The sequence below is a fragment of the Etheostoma cragini genome, chromosome 18 (genome assembly GCF_013103735.1).
Source record: "Etheostoma cragini isolate CJK2018 chromosome 18, CSU_Ecrag_1.0, whole genome shotgun sequence".
Taxonomy (NCBI): Eukaryota; Metazoa; Chordata; class Actinopteri; order Perciformes; family Percidae; genus Etheostoma; species Etheostoma cragini.
This window is the reverse complement of record NC_048424.1, coordinates 5,706,403-5,723,328: the sequence shown is the minus strand read 5'-3', so window position 1 is coordinate 5,723,328 and position 16,926 is coordinate 5,706,403. Positions and strand designations below refer to the sequence as shown.

General features: G+C 38.8%; 1 protein-coding gene across 6 annotated transcripts in view; it reads right to left on the bottom strand.

Annotated features, from left to right (window-relative positions):
- Positions 1 to 16,926, bottom strand: part of rgs6 (regulator of G protein signaling 6) — an 82,831-nt gene continuing 65,905 nt past the window's right edge. For 5 of the 6 annotated variants that reach the window (XM_034900521.1, XM_034900523.1, XM_034900520.1 and 2 more), the window contains 13 exons: positions 14,743 to 14,794; positions 13,425 to 13,489; positions 13,113 to 13,189; positions 12,361 to 12,442; positions 11,792 to 11,866; positions 11,346 to 11,447; positions 10,640 to 10,701; positions 9,334 to 9,444; positions 7,475 to 7,600; positions 4,525 to 4,711; positions 2,591 to 2,680; positions 1,989 to 2,042; positions 1 to 1,305 (listed from right to left, as the gene is read on the bottom strand). In XM_034900521.1, the coding sequence (XP_034756412.1) occupies positions 1,255 to 1,305; positions 1,989 to 2,042; positions 2,591 to 2,680; positions 4,525 to 4,711; positions 7,475 to 7,600; positions 9,334 to 9,444; positions 10,640 to 10,701; positions 11,346 to 11,447; positions 11,792 to 11,866; positions 12,361 to 12,442; positions 13,113 to 13,189; positions 13,425 to 13,489; positions 14,743 to 14,794 (1,134 nt within the window). In that variant the 3' untranslated portion in view covers positions 1 to 1,254. The remainder of the gene's footprint in view (positions 1,306 to 1,988; positions 2,043 to 2,590; positions 2,681 to 4,524; positions 4,712 to 7,474; positions 7,601 to 9,333; positions 9,445 to 10,639; positions 10,702 to 11,345; positions 11,448 to 11,791; positions 11,867 to 12,360; positions 12,443 to 13,112; positions 13,190 to 13,424; positions 13,490 to 14,742; positions 14,795 to 16,926) is intronic. The other variant, XR_004660463.1, reaches the window with a different exon arrangement.

Sequence of the window (16,926 nt, the reverse complement as noted above, 5' to 3'; positions counted from 1 at the left end):
TTTATTGTGCATTCCTCTTTTATTATCATGGTTCTCTTTACATAAGGTGGAGAATGATTAGAGGTCAGCCCACTAGAGCCTTGTTATGGCAGCCTGAAGTGGAATGTTCAGAAGATAGAATAAAGCCTAACGTCATTTCAGCTCGCTCATTTAAAGTCCTACAGTGTTTGTTGGAAAATGATCAACCAGTCCTCACCTTTTTATGACAAGATTACACCTCTGTCTGTTCAGTGCAGCTATTAGGCTTTGGAGAAATGTTAGTTCAAAGCAGACAGTGGCAGTAATAGTTCATGAAATTTGACTTTGTTTTCATAGATGTGCGATAATTTAAGAAATAAATAGAAACAATTCTTTGCCAGTACCGTGACACTCCAAAACAGCTATTGCAGCAAATAAAATTAAGAACAAATTAGAATTTCCTGTTTACCTGCTTTCCCAGGAATGACCTCCTGTACCAGAGCAGGTCAAGGTACTGTATTTACAGGAGAAACCATGCAAGTTGCAATCTGTCGTTTTAATCAGTCTGTAATGAGCATAAAAACAGACATTAGTTTGAATTAAATGTAAACACACATTGCACACCACTACTAGACACACAGAGGTTATTTATCCTGTGGCATCCCATATCAGCAGATTGATCAAAAAGCTCATTTACTAATAAATATTTGGTGTACTATTCCACCATTAAAGCAGTAAGTCTGACCGCCATCATGTGAAGACTGAGCAATTCACCTCAAGAGTGTAGATGTTTACTCTTCATCCCTCGTTCCCTTATATCATCCATATCGTAGAGAATGACGTGAGATAAAACGACTAGCTACAGCATTAATCTAAGTCTCATTTGCATTCAAGCATTCCATGTTTATATCACTGTGAGTAAAGCGATAGCCTCTTCAGCTACCATATTAGTGTAGATAGTAGAGAAAAACAACTAGAGAGAAATAAAGCCTGATGTGGGGCAGACTTTTGAGTAGAAACCTTCTAAGAAGAGTAGCAGTGTTTATCCTCTACACGGTGACAGCACTGTCCTGGTGTCAGGTCTGGTGACTTATTGCATGCTGTCAGCCCTTTCGAACTGATCTGAGGTGAGTTTCAAACGTGGTGGCGGTCCAATCTGGCAGTCTCGGATCTTTTGGCGCCCTCAACCGCTTCCCACATCCACACCCAAATACCCCAGGGTCCTTGTCCACCTGCCACCCCAGGGTAAAGCAGCTCTTTTGGGTATGGCTCCTCCTACTCCTCATCCAGTTCTTGTCAGGATGACTGCATGAGCCCCGTCAGTCGTTTTCCCGTCAGTGACTTGCCCTGGCAGGGAAACAGAGAGATGGAGGAAAGTCATCGAAAAATGCCATTGGGGTCAAAGCTTTTCTGAAGATTTAAAAAAAAGAACATGGAAGGAAATTAAAAAGAAAGAAAGACTGTAGTAGTGATGGGTGGTTGGTAGACAACAAATGATAAAGCAAGCAGCACAGCAAACAAAAGTCCTTATAGAGACAACATGAATGAAGCCAATAGTGTAGACCACATGGATGTTATTAATCCTCTTGCTTTGTATTTAGCTTGAAATTTACATCCTCAAATCCTCTTATTATACATATTTATATTTTTCATTCCTGCAAGCAATTCGTTGTTTATGATTATAAAGCTGGACAAATCGTGCAACCAATACTAAGAGAATGAACATGTCCCCTCAGGAAAAGAGCAGAAGTGCAGCAACAATAAAAGTCAGGGTATCAGTGAAAATGTTTAGATTAATGAGCACAGGCAGCAGTTACAATAAAGCGCAAGTACAAATGGATCTAATAGCTTTCATGATTATAACAGCAATAACAAAAGAAAGCCGGAAAAATACTTTATGACTAGTGAAATAATAAAGAACCTTATAAAGTCTTTCTTTCTGCTGGGATATAATACAGCAGTATTGTGTACAACAACTCGTTGTACTTTAATACATGCAGTTTAAGAGTTAGAAGCTGAGGGACACTTACCACACTGCGAGTGAACTTCTCCAGAGAGGTGCGTCGCCCCTGCTCTGTTTCAGGCTGAAGAGTCCAAGAAAAAGTAAAAACGGAAAATAAAGGGGTAGACTTCAAACATTTTTAGTGTTCAAAGCTTGTATATAAACGTATATTTATATATATATATATATATATTTATATATATATATATATATATATATATATATATTCAAGCACACTTAAAAAAATGTGTTCACATTAAAGGGTCAGTTCACCAACAGATTGCAATTGTAACTTTCCATTCTGAAATGGCTGTAAGAAGTTATGAATGTTGTGCAGCATGTAGTATGGCGTTATTATACATAGAGGCATTCTTGTAGTACAACCAACTTTAATGGCCCACGTTCCTGCTGCATGACTAGATAACTAGAGGTATGATGAATACGATTTTCTTTTCATAATTTGGGTGAATCAACCCTTTAAGATGTTTCATTGACGCCCCTTTACAAAGTGGCCATAATAAGTACACTTCAGTTCCTGCACTACCGATGCCATGTACAATCACACAGTTAGTTTATACAAGATATGTACACAGAAATTGACCCGTGGGATAATGAAAGACACATGCTTACTTTCTTCCTTGCCATCAGCAGGTCCTGGTACACATTGGAGCGCAGGAAACGTGTATAGCTGTCACTCTTCATCAGCTTGTAGATGTGGTCCTTAATGATCAGAGGCAGAAAGACAAAGAGAGAGAAGACACATGAGTTGTATGGGGTGGGGTGGTAGTAGCGTTCCCAACCCAACTCCCTACGGACTGTAGGGAGTTGGGTTGGGAACCGGAGGGTTTAAGTCCTCATATGGACCAAAAAGTACGGATTGTGGATTGGTGGCTGGAGAGATGCCACTTCACCTCCTGGGGGAGCAAGGCACTGTACCCCCCCAACCGCTCAGGGTGCTGTTCAGCTGGCAGACCAATCAATCTGACATATCTGGGTGTATTTCAGGCCTGTGTGTGATTACTAACAAAGTGTGTACACAGAGTGTAAATTGTAATTTCCCCCCTTTTGTTTTTAATAAACAAATCAAATTAAATGTGGTGCTGTGCTAATTATGTACATAAGCTGCAAACTCAGAGTGAACTAAACAAGACATTCACCGCGGAGCGCATTGGCAACTCAAGAAATACTTTTTTTTGACTTTCCTTATAAAAGAGTAACAGGAGAGAACATTTGACAGACGCCACCCAACCCCCAACATTTCATTCCGCTAACCTTATCTATCTACCAGTGTCTTCTCAGTTGTGTCTACCAGTCGTATTCTCTAAAAATGACTCCAAAATATAAACCCATTAGTGGATATTGGTGAAACGTGTAAGACAAACAAATGGGGCATACAACAGTGTGGGATACAGTTTCTCTAGCAGCACCGACACTGATCACCGGAACATTAAAGGGGTGTGGAACATTAAATCCACACTGAATGGCACTTAAATTACCCCACGTAAAAATACAAATGCCGGGAGTCATCGCAGGCTAGCTGTTTACCCACTGACCGACTGGTGTGCTAAGCCCTTTGGCCTGTTGGGAAGTTGACCTTACAGCTGACAGGTGGGAGTTAAGAAGTTTGGCTCTTGCATCACCAAAAGATACAATGCATGGATGGAATACAGGGATTGCTTTCTCACTCTGTCTTTTGAATGCAATTTATGAATGGCAGTTGTAGACTTGTTTTTTGTGTGTGGGTGGACGAGGGAGTTAATGAGGATTTAAAGGGATTTTAGTCACTTTTTGCATAAATTTTATTGTGAAATGTTCCATTAAATCTCCCTCCCTGTGGGGGTTTCAGAAGGGTCCCCATTAACATGAGGACTTACTTGTTATTACACTACACTAGAGTCCTGTATAATGAGGATATTTGACTGGTTTGATGACTGATTTCCAAATCTAGTTTTGAGTTTAACAGCTTGTTAAAGGGACAATTCACTCCAAAATTAAGAAATTCATATTTTTTTCTCTTACTATCTATTTATAGTCTATTTATAAATGTATTTATAAATCTAAAATAATTTGGTGTGAGTTGTCCAGCATTGGAGATATCGGCCGTGGACAGGTCTGCTTTCTCTGCAATATAACGGAACTACATGGCACTTGGCTTGTGGTGAAAAAGTCTCCTTCCGGAAATCTTTCCCTGGTTACTCAAGATAATCCATAAACCTGGGTGTGTAGAATTTTCTTTCTACAGAATTACTCGCAAACTGTATCAACACACAGAAGGAAGCATACTCATTCATGTAAAATAGACAGCAGAGATGTAAAAATTAAAAGCTGAACCCTAACATTAGCTAGCTCAGGTGAGCTAGCAACACTGGGCACCTCACACCAAAACAATCTAGATTGATGAAATAGTACCATACAAAATTAATAAAAAATAAACAAATATATATAGCATGATAGGAAAAATAGTTTATTTAGATTTTGGGGTGAACTCTCCCTATGGTATGAATTTTCATGAATCTAAATCACTGTTCCTTCTCCCTTTTTTCCTGTATCTTGTGTTTTCTCACCTGTGCGTCCTCATAGCTGTATCGTCCGGGGTCTTTCAGGTTCTGGCTTGTGCGTTCGTAGCTGTGGGAGTCTAGGTTTATGGAGCTGGGTGCTCCCTCGGCTAGGAACTCTGCCCAAATGTCTTGTGCCCTCTGTGCCACATCCTGCTGGGGCATCCTTTTCAGGTCCTGCACTGCCAACCAGAACCTACAATACAGACCAAATTCCCCTTTGCATCTCATGTGCTCACCGCAGGTTTTCTGAGCTAAACTCTGACTCCAGGAATTAAGGGAAGAGCTCCTTATAGAGTGTCTAAACAACCTGATTCACATGACTACATTGATCCACAATGCACAGAAAGTATCTGTCTATGTAATTTATCTGCAAGATTAAAATTCATCTGCTAGATTGGGCATTTCACACAACAGAATCTCACACAAAGTTTAGAGTAAGGTAGGATCATTTCACTTGTTGAAATAAAACTAAGCTTAATTCATCTCCCACCAATTAAGTGGGATTTTCTTGGCATGGGAAGTTTTAAGCCTTAATCATAAGTGATGGTTGTGTGTTAAAAACTGGAATTATTCTACTATTATTCTATTAGTTTCTTTGTATTAAATTTGAAGACATATACTTTTTCAAGATTTAGTTCAAGAATATGTGAGAATTGAGTTGTTTAGATGGACGTAATTAGAGCAAAAACACAAACTGTAGTGGGGTTAATGTCCACAGCATACTGTATGTGTGCACTGCAAGAAATGTAAAAGTAAATGAAAGGGAGGGAAACATGTTGATTTTAATTTTCACTACTGCAAGCTCAGTTTAAAAGCTTTTGGCTTCCTGCTTTGCAGAACAAAATCATGTGAAAAATTTAGAAACTTTAAAATTAAGATTTCTTTCAGACAAAATAAGCAGATAAATCTTTGAGAGTAAAACTGTATTGGGCAGTATAGAAATGACTTTTAGACTAGTTCATACCCAGTATGACATAAAGGGATGCATGCAATAAACTGTGTTAAACACCAGAGGCAGCAGCCAGGTTCAGGCTGACTGCCTCCTATATTAGCTTGCATCTATATTGATCTGGGGACGAGGTCAGAGATAATATAGAGAGACACTCTGGGGTCTGCTTCTCTCTCTCTCACTTTATTTCTAACTTGCTGTCTCCCTCAGTAGTGCTCTTCCAAAAGCTCCCTCATAAAAGCAAAAGCAACTAAAGGTCCGGAAAAGAAGAATAAGAAAGAGGGAAAGAGAGGGGAGAGTATAGACGTGAGGTGAGTAGTGATTGTGGTGTATGCTCTCTCTGTGATGTGTAGTATGTGTTAACTTCTTCTGTAGCTCTGAGGTATCAACGACCTCCATGCCATCCCTCACAGTTCATTCCAAGATATGATATTTTCTCTTTCTCACATGGAATCAAATATAAGAAATCAAATAAGAAATACGTTCAGCTCACACACACACACACACACACACACACAGACTTTTATTGCCATAATGTGGAACCAATGTTATTTTTATGCACCACAATTTAATCTACTGAGTGAAAGAGCTACTGAGGTTGTGAAAACACAAACCAGTAAATTATTTTGTATTCTTTTCTATATAGTCACATAGCTCTGTACAGCTCTTTTCTATCAAGTTTCTCAACCGGGATCAGGGAAGCTTTTTGCTTTGGCTCTACATTTTTCCAAAATGTAAGTTTTTTCCTTAGGGTTAAATCATGTAAAAAAACAGTTACTGATGTATCTGGTTGAGCAACATTTAGAAATAATTATACTTCCAAGTGCAAAGACAATGCAGTTCAACAGGAACATTTTTCCTACACTTGTTCTTCCTAGAACTTTGTGTCTGTGACTGGAAATCTTCTCTTTGTGTTCAAGGTACAGATCTCCTGCAGTAGCAACAGGAAAACCTTTCACTTGTGATTGGTTTTTCCCTGTATTTACAGTGTGAAAGTGGGTTGAAACGGTAGGTTGGAACAATAGGAATGCCAAAGAGAAATCTGTGTTTACGGCCATTTTCAGAGCAGTGAACACTTTTGAATAACATACTCTGTTCAAAATGTCAAAGGGACATAACGCACAAATAGTGCTGCTGTACAGCTTCAAATTTACAAAGAACCATTCGTCAGCATGTTGAATTTTTCTAATACGGATAAGCTTCCCCTAAAAAATACAACTTTCTTGCATTTATCGACAGCAAACCCTAAACCTAAAATGGACCACATGATTAAACCCACTTCAGACCAAAGATCTGCGACAAGTTAGTACTTGCAAAGCAATGTTCTGCAACGTTCAGAAACCTGTGTGTCATTGCTATGGAGACGGTGTATCGTCACCATAGCAACCACTCTTCATACTTCCGTTCCAACTTCTGACTTTCAGACTTTTTTATAGCTGGATATATCATTTGTTGTTGCTATATATGCATGTGGATAACGTTAGTGATAGTTGGAAAGCCTACTTGATACAGTTGCATTGTTAGTGATGAATCGGTGAACAATAATGTTGCATTTATGTGATCCAGGCTTAGTTCTGTAGCCTCTGTAGCTTGCTCGAACACATTACCTTGCTTGCGGGCCCTCGATGAGCCTCTAAACTGCTATTTTGACCAGTTAACAGTTTGTAACATAGAAATAAAATGGATTATGGATAACTGTATTTCTATAGTTTGTAGCAGACTTTACAAGCTGACTTTTCTATTGGCTGGTGAAACAGGGGACATCCCTTACGTTCTAAAACCAGCCTCTGGTGACATGACTAGCTGAGTCAAGCTGGAACGGGCCGGTCCAGACAGCTGCAACTTTCCCCTACGATGTTATGAAACCGTTCTGCAAAATGTTGGTCTGAACTGTGCTTTACTGGAGCAGAGCATGTTTGGAACAGAAAATGCAAAAGTGTTCATGTGCAAAAAACACCATAACACAAAAAGGTTGGAGATGGTTAGTGAAGCATCTCGTGTGCTCACCGCAGGTTTTCTGAGCTAAACTCTGACTCCAGGAATTTAAGGAAGAGCTCCTGTCCTGAAGGGTCCTTCAAGGCCTCATCCAGAGAGAACCCCCACTTCTTCATTCGCTGTTGACTGGGCTCCTTACTGGGACAGATATGAGAGGATGGAGAGAGGGGGGAGGGAACGAGAGAGAGAGGAGGGGCAATATAAACATCCACCTGAAGCTTCTGCAGAGAGGTTGAGATTAAACATGTCTTAAAGATATGCAATCATAGTGGAGAAATGCTGAGTGTATGGAAAGCTGACATAAATACAGAGGAAGGGATAAGATGTTAAAACCTAAAATGCGGTCAGTCATCTAAAAGATGACTGATGTTGATGTGAAATTAGTGTCTGGAAAGCTGCGCAACTTTTATCTGAAATCAATCAACTTTACTTTCCGCAGGGAATATATTTTTTCCTATCCTGCAATTAATCAATTCAGCTTAAATATGAAACTACATTAGGCACAGTGATTAAATGTCTGCTCTAATCAATTCCTGCATAACTCAGGCCAGGATTGCAGAGCCTAGTGCAACTTGTTGAGAACTGCAACTGCCCTCTCTAAGATATAAAACTTTATTTCATTACCTTCAGATCTCTAGATAACATTTTAATAGATGATGAATAATTTGACATCCAATATGTGTTTGTAACACATGAACTGAGGTAGATTATTTGATTTAGATTGATTGAGTAAACTGAATGACCTGAATTTTCTTCACTACTTCAGAAATTGGCCAATCACTTAAAGGAACCTGCGTTAAATATATCCAGTGCTCAGTACTACTGTTATATCACTATCAATTGTACAGCAGTGATCTATTTCATTGTGCCTCTTTTCAAGATCAAATTTCTAAAAACTTTGATTTTGTAAGATTTTTATCACTGGTTCTCAGAATTGAATGAAAATCCTTACAGAAATTATGTTTTTACCGTAGCTTTTTTTATACCGCTCAAGACCGGCAATATTCGTCTTACTGTACATGCATGATGTAATTTAAAAGAGCACTCCACTGATTTAGCAATGCACTCCTATACAGTTGTCCGACTCAGGATGGACAGTTTTTCCTTGTCAAAACCTGACACCTAGATTACCCAGTATGCAACTTGACCACTGACAGTTAGGTTGAAGACTCATGGCGGCTAATGTAGCATTAAGGCACTATAGCATCAAGCAGATATTAGGAACTGGTTACAGAAGTCTGGTAAGCTCACTTCTTTCTAAACACATGCACCCTCAGATTTAAGCTGCCTCGAGTGGCATCACTTGAAGCAATTTATCAGACTTATCTCAGCTGCCTTTGGAGCCACAGATGTTTTTTAAGCAACTAAACACATATGCAGTGGAATACCCCAAGAGCTGTAAACACAATTTGATAGGTACATTTGGTGAGCTTTCCCTTTAAATGTTTGAGCAGCTGAGAATATCCTCAGCTAGAATTCAGAGTATGGTGACACAAACCGTCCCAAAGGGACGTTAATGTTTTGAAAAAACAAAAAAACTTTCAGTGTCTACTAAAAAAATCCTTTCCAGTCGTTCCTCAAACATTTTTTTATTTTGCCCTACGTACCAGATTTTATATTGATAATTCTTTCAGTTACACAAACACTTAGGTAAAAAATGCAATTACTTCCAATCAGACAACACAGTAGAAAACAATAAAACCCAATAACTCAATGTTTTTCTGTAATCAAAAATAATCAGCACAATAAGGAATGTGTCAATAGCCAATTGAAAAAGGTCACGGTTGTTATCAAATTCTCTGTATATTCCAAACACTGTTGTGTAGTTTAACTCTATGAAATGAAGAGGAAATGTGTTTCTGGTTTTGCACCTGGCCTCCAGCTCCCAGAGGGAGGGATCGTCGCTGGTCCATGGGTTGGACGGTTCCTGTGCTGTCACAAACTGGTCATAGTCCATGTACTGCTCAGTGTAGCTTATCAGACTGACACGCGCACACACACACACACACACACACACACACACACACACACACACACACACACACACACACACACACACACACACACACACACACACACACACACACACACACACACACACACACACACACACACACACACACAAGGTTGGTTGAAAGCTTGTCAAAAGTTCACAGACAAAGTTTTGTCACAAATCTTCGATGAGATCAATATGTCCTCGGTTTACCTTACATAAATAAATATACATATATGGGTTTTCAATTAATTGAGTCAATTATAAGAAACAATTTTTCGGCTCAACAACAGCTCTGATGTGAACCTCATTCTTCTTTAAGCTAACCCAATTCGATAAGAATTGAGAGACACAGCGAAACAGAAAGAGCATCAACAACAGCAGGAAATGTTTTACTGCTCACATTTTAAACTGCAACTCAAGAATCTATCAGAACAGAATTTGGCGTCTCTTCTACACCGTGTTAGCCTCTGTATCATCCCCCCCACAACATACAGTATGAAGAGTAAATGTACTGCAGCTATAACAATAAAAACTTGACATTTGTCATATATGATCTTGTTTTGACAGCTGTTTAATCTGACTGTAAAACATGATTCTCTGATAGAAAACATTCCCTCCTTCAGTAATATGATGTATCACAAGCTCACTGACCCAAAGAGTGATCATATTTGACATATCATTCCTAATGTGACGTGATTAAAAAAAGAAATGATTGATACTAGTTGTTTTGGATGTTATTTCCCAGCATGACTCATGTTGTTCAATGTGTTTCCTGCAGTGTTTGGGTTAATGTCCCAAACTATCGGCTCTTTGGAGCACTAATTAAACTCAGCTCTGTATGTGAAGTCAGGAGGTGAAAGGGTCAGAGAGGCAGAGCAGCGCAGCAAGCCAGCAGTAATCATACTTTTTCTGCTCCGCTGGGAAGTAATGGCTGTCCCGCATGACTGAACAGAAGATGGGACTGCCAGGCAAACAAACACATGAGTTTGTCTGCCAAAGAGGACGAAAAGGGACTAGAAACACATAAACATGCATACATATGCTCTGCAACTCTCATGCACTATAAAGAAAGTGGACAATAAAATGATGCCTGTACAGCTTAATGCAATTCAACACAATAAGCTCATTATACATCTAACGTTTGTTAACCATTTCTAATTAAATGCCTGAGTTCCTTGTACCTTTCAGCAACTTTAGACATCTTCATACAGTGACGATCTAGCTGGGTGTTCAGGAATAGGATCTGAAAGAGGACATGACAGGAATCAGTGTTTTTATGCTGGTTTTGTATGAGAACAGCTGGCAAAACGTAAATGTTTTGCATCTTCTAAAATGTCAGTGTATGATTGTCTTACACGTATCTTGGAATTACTATGATTAACTAGCAGGACCATGTTTAAGTTGGTCGTCAGCCTCAATGGCAATGTTAATGCAACTGTTTCTGATATTACACTTATTTTCCGATAAGCCAGTTGCATCCATTTTATTTGTCTTGTTTTATGGTGAAATTCAATCTCCCTTTGTGCTAGAAAGCTCCTGCTGAATTTGACGTTTAAAGTGTAAAATTTAGAGTGTCAATCAACTCTGTCATGCTATTGTGGGACTAATACAAATGTTCTGTTTCTGTTTCTAATAGTATTCATTTCTATATTTATTCAGTACATATCCATATCCTGCACTTATGAAACCATTGTATATTCTGCACTTACTGCTATTGCACTTCTGGTTAGACCTAACTGCATTTTGTTGCCTTGTACCAGTACCTGTGTAATGACAATAAAGTTGAATCTAATCTAATCTAAAATGCCTGTGGATAGAACATTACAAAGCACAGAACATTGTTGTTGTTTTTTATGTGAGTTGATCATTTATAGGACACATTTTCACCTCTTTCTCCACATCCTCCTTGGTGCCTTTTCTGCAGAGGTGCGAAGGAGTATGTACTGGACTCCGAGACTTTGTTCCCTCCTCCACCAAACCATACACTGACTGGGCCGTTTGAACATGATAAGAGGAGAAGTTGGAGAGATAATAGAGAGTTACAACATGTCATTATTTTTTTTGCAGTGCAGATAAGGCATGGAATTAGCTGCTAAGAAAGCCCCTGTGTTGTAAAATTAAAGGGATCAATTTAAGTAATTAAAAGTTGATTGCTTGTATTAATGTAAGTCTTATAAGAAATGTGTCGCTATAACTAAAATGAAGTTCTTTGTCAACTTATGTCCTCTGAAATTGAAGTAATCTGTATCTGAAGGAATTCAAAGTATTTTTTTACATTTATTGCAAAGAGATAGTTAACAAAGCGTCACACTCTTGTTATTGGACCTTCATACCTTCTTAACTCTATGAGGGTTCTTCATGCGTCTACATTTCCTGATGTCCATCTCTGTCGTGTTAACACATCCAGGCTGGAGAAAACGCGAGCAAAATACAAAAAAAACAACAACACCATTATTACGGTCAATACTGGTGATTTTAAGATTACCCAAAGAGAGCTCTGGAAAGACAAAAAGTGACAGTGTGTGGATGAAAGAGGAGGTGGCAGTTACAATCCTCCATGCAGAGACAGAGGTTTACCACCAGGGGTGGGAATCACCCACAATACGATATTATTGTGATTTTTTGACATATTGCAATGTTCTGCGATAAATTGCAATTTATAACGTTCTTTACAACTTCAAATTTTTTTCTAACTACACATTATGCTGTTTATATAAAAAGAAACATTTCTCTGTTTGTTCTTATTCCTTCAATTTTATTGCTGCAGAATGGGACAAACTGACCACCACATCTATAATAAAAGATCCATACTTGGCGCCTGTGTATCGATACAGTAATGCCAATGAAAATATTGCAATACTATGTCTATGATGTATACATTTTTTACCCCACCCCTACTCACCACAGGTCTATGGACGTCCCAGAAGGCTCTCTCCTGGCTGTCAAGGATCTTCCTCTCAGTTTTATCCTTTTTCCTGTCGATTCTGCAAATGAGGGCATCAGTCGGTGTGAGAATTACAGCATGAAAACGTTTAAACTTTTGTTAAAACTTTTCAGGTGTTCCTTATTCATATAGAGGACTTCCAAACTGTAACTGAAAAATACAATAATGTGAAGAACATGTTCTCTGCACAAAAGAACATTGCTTAGTGTGCTTTTTGTCAAAATGTTGGTCACACGGACCAGAAAGCAATCATTAAAAAAGGAGCTGCATGCAATTGGCACAATCTGCAATCTGCCAATGTGGCTTGCAGATGCACACAAGAGTGTGAAGACCATGCAGGGGCCTAATGTGTCATAGGATTTAGTGTACAGTATATACATAATTAATTCAAAGGTGGCTCTCTGAAGGCAGGTATCCATCATTTCTTCTTGTTTACCTCCTCTGTCTTCATTCTCCAATTTCTATATATTCCAAAAGCAAATTGATTCACCGTGCTGTATATACGTCAGAAACATAAAGCAGCAGACCTGCGGTGCCTAGATAAGACTGGCGATGCAATGTAAGAAGAAATCCCATTACCGGGGGGTTAATGGAGCCTTTCAGAACTCACTGCTCATGATATGTTTTGTTTAGCTTTTACCTTAGGTGTGATTGACATCACTGCGTGCATTGTAGTTTCATGAGTTGCCGTGGTAACAGAGTGCACTTACTTGACCTGGGCCTCAGCCTGCATGTAGATAAACTCCCACTTCCTGGCAAAAGCTCTCTGCAGCCTGGCTAGGTTCTCCTGTGGAGAGAAGACGTGGTAGGATGTCATGATCAAAAATCTCTAAGGAAAAAACTACATTAAACTAAATCTAATTAAATCTTAAAATATCCCGCAGTTTTAAAGATCTCATTATTACAGACACACACAAATTTGACCTTTAAGAGGTTGTGTTGTTTTTGTTTCCCTAAGCTTGACATACAGATCAATCCCAAGAAGTAGTAATATGTGTATAGTGGAACAATCCAGAACTCACCGCCTCATAATCTGCCAACTCCAGCCTGGTCTTGTTCTGCATGGTCCGCTTGCACAGGTAAATAGCTATGAGAGGGACAGAGAGAATCAAAAACAGGGATTTATCAGTATACAGTACATGCTCCCCTTCATCCATACATCTCTCATATACCTAACTCACCACTCCTCACCTCCCATGGTATGAAAATATAATCAGTTTTGGAGGCTGCCTGTCCACTTATGTGTTACTTTAGGATTTTGAGATTGAGTGTGAAGATGCACTTGGCTCTAAACTCCAGACATGCTGCTTCTGGGACAGGATGAAGGGCACAAAGTGCAGCGGTGATTGACTAATCCAGTTGACTGGTCCTCTCTAGAGGAGGGTGTGTTTACAGTGCCAGGTCAGTTTTATTCCTAACTGCTTTTAAAAAAACAGTATATCAGTGGACTAAAATCAGGATAATAGTAACTTTATAATTTTTTGTCAATATTTGATACATGCTAAGTCAATCATTCAGGTTCATAATAGCATTTATAGGTTCTCTCTCTCTCTCTCTTTCTCTCTCACTCTCTCTCTCTCTCTCTCGTTTTCTTAATTTGCTTGCGTTTTGTTTATTTGCGTGTGTAGAATAGATCACATGCGAACAAACAAATTGGTCATATTGATCCACTTGTGAAATATGTAATTGATTTGTCACATTCCATAGCTTAACCTATTAGTCACTATCAAACCTGAGCATGTAAGGTTGAAACTGAGACAATTACACGTACAGCATAGTCATTTCTGTATAAAACCTTAACATTGTGAGGGTTGTGATAAGCTCCACAGCCAATCTATAGATATTCCCTTACACCTACAAGGATATGTTTACTGTCTTTATTTAATTTGATGTAGCTTAATGAAGATGAAAGAGGATTTGTAGAAATCATTTTCTAAAGTACAGTTGTGGGATTAAAATCGGTCCCTAGATTCAGTCTGAATACAGAGGACTAAATCTTACAGTTGTGTATGGTTAATTGTATTCTGCTGATTTTGGAAGTCTAGAATGTACTTAACTTTAGCCTCGTGAGCATTTGCTGTGAATTAAATGTACTCACCGAGTACCTGTGTAATAATATAGTTGAGACGTTGGTACTGGATACAAACTATCAACACTCCCTCAGACACAACAGTATTTTCGTGCCATTCAATGGTACTCCGTATTTCCATTGAAAAACTATTCTAGTATAATTGATTTAACGGAAAAGCATTGATCCTTCAAACATGGAGGAAGACATGCTATAAGAAGGGGGTTATCATAAAATGTGTAAGAAAAAAAAAGTCAATGTATCCCTCTTACCATAGTCTGTGTTCTCAGGCTCCCAACAGTTGGATGGCCAGAAATACGGTGCCTGACAGCAAAACAAAGGGAAGAGTCAAAAGATATTGATCAACCGGTGGTTAGAATTTCAAAGACAGAGAGTCAAAACTATAAAGGCAACTTTCAAAACATTTCCACAAAACCTGGAGTGATGACAGTGACCTTTGTGAGACTGTTGTTTTGCCTCTGAGACACAGCGGTGCACATGATTGCCTTGCACCAGTGTGTGAGCAATCAAAAAAAAATTGTAATCAGTATTGAACAGATTTAGAAAAGCTGACTCCTAAAACTGTTTCCACTAGTAAGAGGCATCCTGGGAAGTTGCAGAGACGTGGGAGTTTTGCAGCATCACTATAAAACGAGTGGCGATGATGAGCTGCAAAATAAACATTGGGAATGCATAAAGCCAGCAGGCAAAGAACAGATGCTGATATGATTGTTATTTGCCATTCAGTAGGTTGCAGGGTATTTGAATCACAGTTTTAATTCAAAATTTTACACAGTGTTAATTGTTACTTGTTAATTGTTTTGATTTCCCTCTGTGTTTCTCTCGGCCTCACACTTAATTTGCTAATGAATGGTGATTATCTTTTTGAAGCTTCAATGGCAAACAATCTCGCTCCTTTTCTCTTCCACTTCACTTTGAAGGAGAAGGACCAAGGTCAAAGCACAGTCATGTGCACTGTCGTCTGGTGTAATTAAACTGCTCCTCCAGCTCCGGTGGAGACTCAGCCCTCCAACAAGACTCCGTGGAAAGGAAGGAAGATGCTACACAGAGATCATTCTAATGTCGGCACGGTCCGCCTTGTCGTTCCCCAGTGAGGAATGTGAAAACATTGTTTCCGATTTTTAATTAGGAACTTCTGGAAAAACAGTCTGGCATAATTAATCTCTGACTTTAACCCCACTGTCTTATCTGTGAACAGTGAAGGTGGAGTAAAATGTCAGCACGCTTTTCTTCTCTTTTCGTCCCTTGATGAGTCTTTAATTCTAGTGCACTACTCTACTACACTATGTCTCTGTCAGGCTTTTGGTAGCCGCCTACCCAGCCTGAACCCAGACCTGCTTCCCTCGCTCGCTTGATGTATGTTTTAACAGATTACCATTTTTAACAGGGTCACAAAGGATTCCACAACGAAGGAGCAGACAGGGCCTTTTGTCATCAAGATCAGTGTGTCGTTTCATTACAGTACAAGTCCTCTTCAACAGCTGATTAAAGTATTTATGAAAAGTAAGTGCCTCCAAAATCAGATTAACCTTGCTGGACTTTTCAGTATTTCTCATGCTAATGCAGGATGAAGAAGGGAGTTTGAGGTTACGTCTGTTATGAAAGGCACAGAACAGTAATATATACATATACCGGTATACATACATTATTGTATTATTACATACAATTGTATTATGTATAACAAGGAGCAATTTTTAGAAAATCTAGCATCCAAAAATACACATTCTAAAAGTTACATTCCAGGGATGATCCCAGAACTGTAGATTTTTACCTATTTATTAAAGCTCTTTTTACTGGCTAAAAGTTCCTGGAACAACTTCACATGATTTAAATTTAAAAAGGTCATCCTATCTTTATAAATCTGTTATGTGTTTCTTTATTTAGACTAAAAGTCTGCTAGTGGCTCCATTAGACGGTACTCAGGCACGACATTGCTTTGAGCTAAATGCTAACATCACTTTTCCAACATTCACACAATGCTGAAATTGAGCAGGTATAATGCTTTGATTTCCACGATCTTAGCGTGTTAGCATGCTAATGTTTGGAACTATGTCATAACTAAGACAAAGAAGAACCCCCCCCTCATTAAATAATTGAATCTATACATTAAGAATCTGGAATTCTGCTAATGTTGTGCATCAACTGTGAAATGATTCCATTTCTCTTTTGTGCTGTAAACTGATCCAACAGATGTCTCTCCAAATTCAATCCGCTGTCACAAAATGTTACCCAAGATACTTTCTCAGTTCTTTCAGCGGTGACCTCATGAGCATAATGGTAAATATAACAGTGTTTCAAAATCAATGTGTTGGCCTTCTTGGCAACATTTGATATTTAACTCAGTATCAGGTGACAAACGAGAGGTTTAATAGTCAATTACCTATTTTATGAGTCTCCACAGACAGAGTAACCCTAAACCTTTAAGATTAACTCTT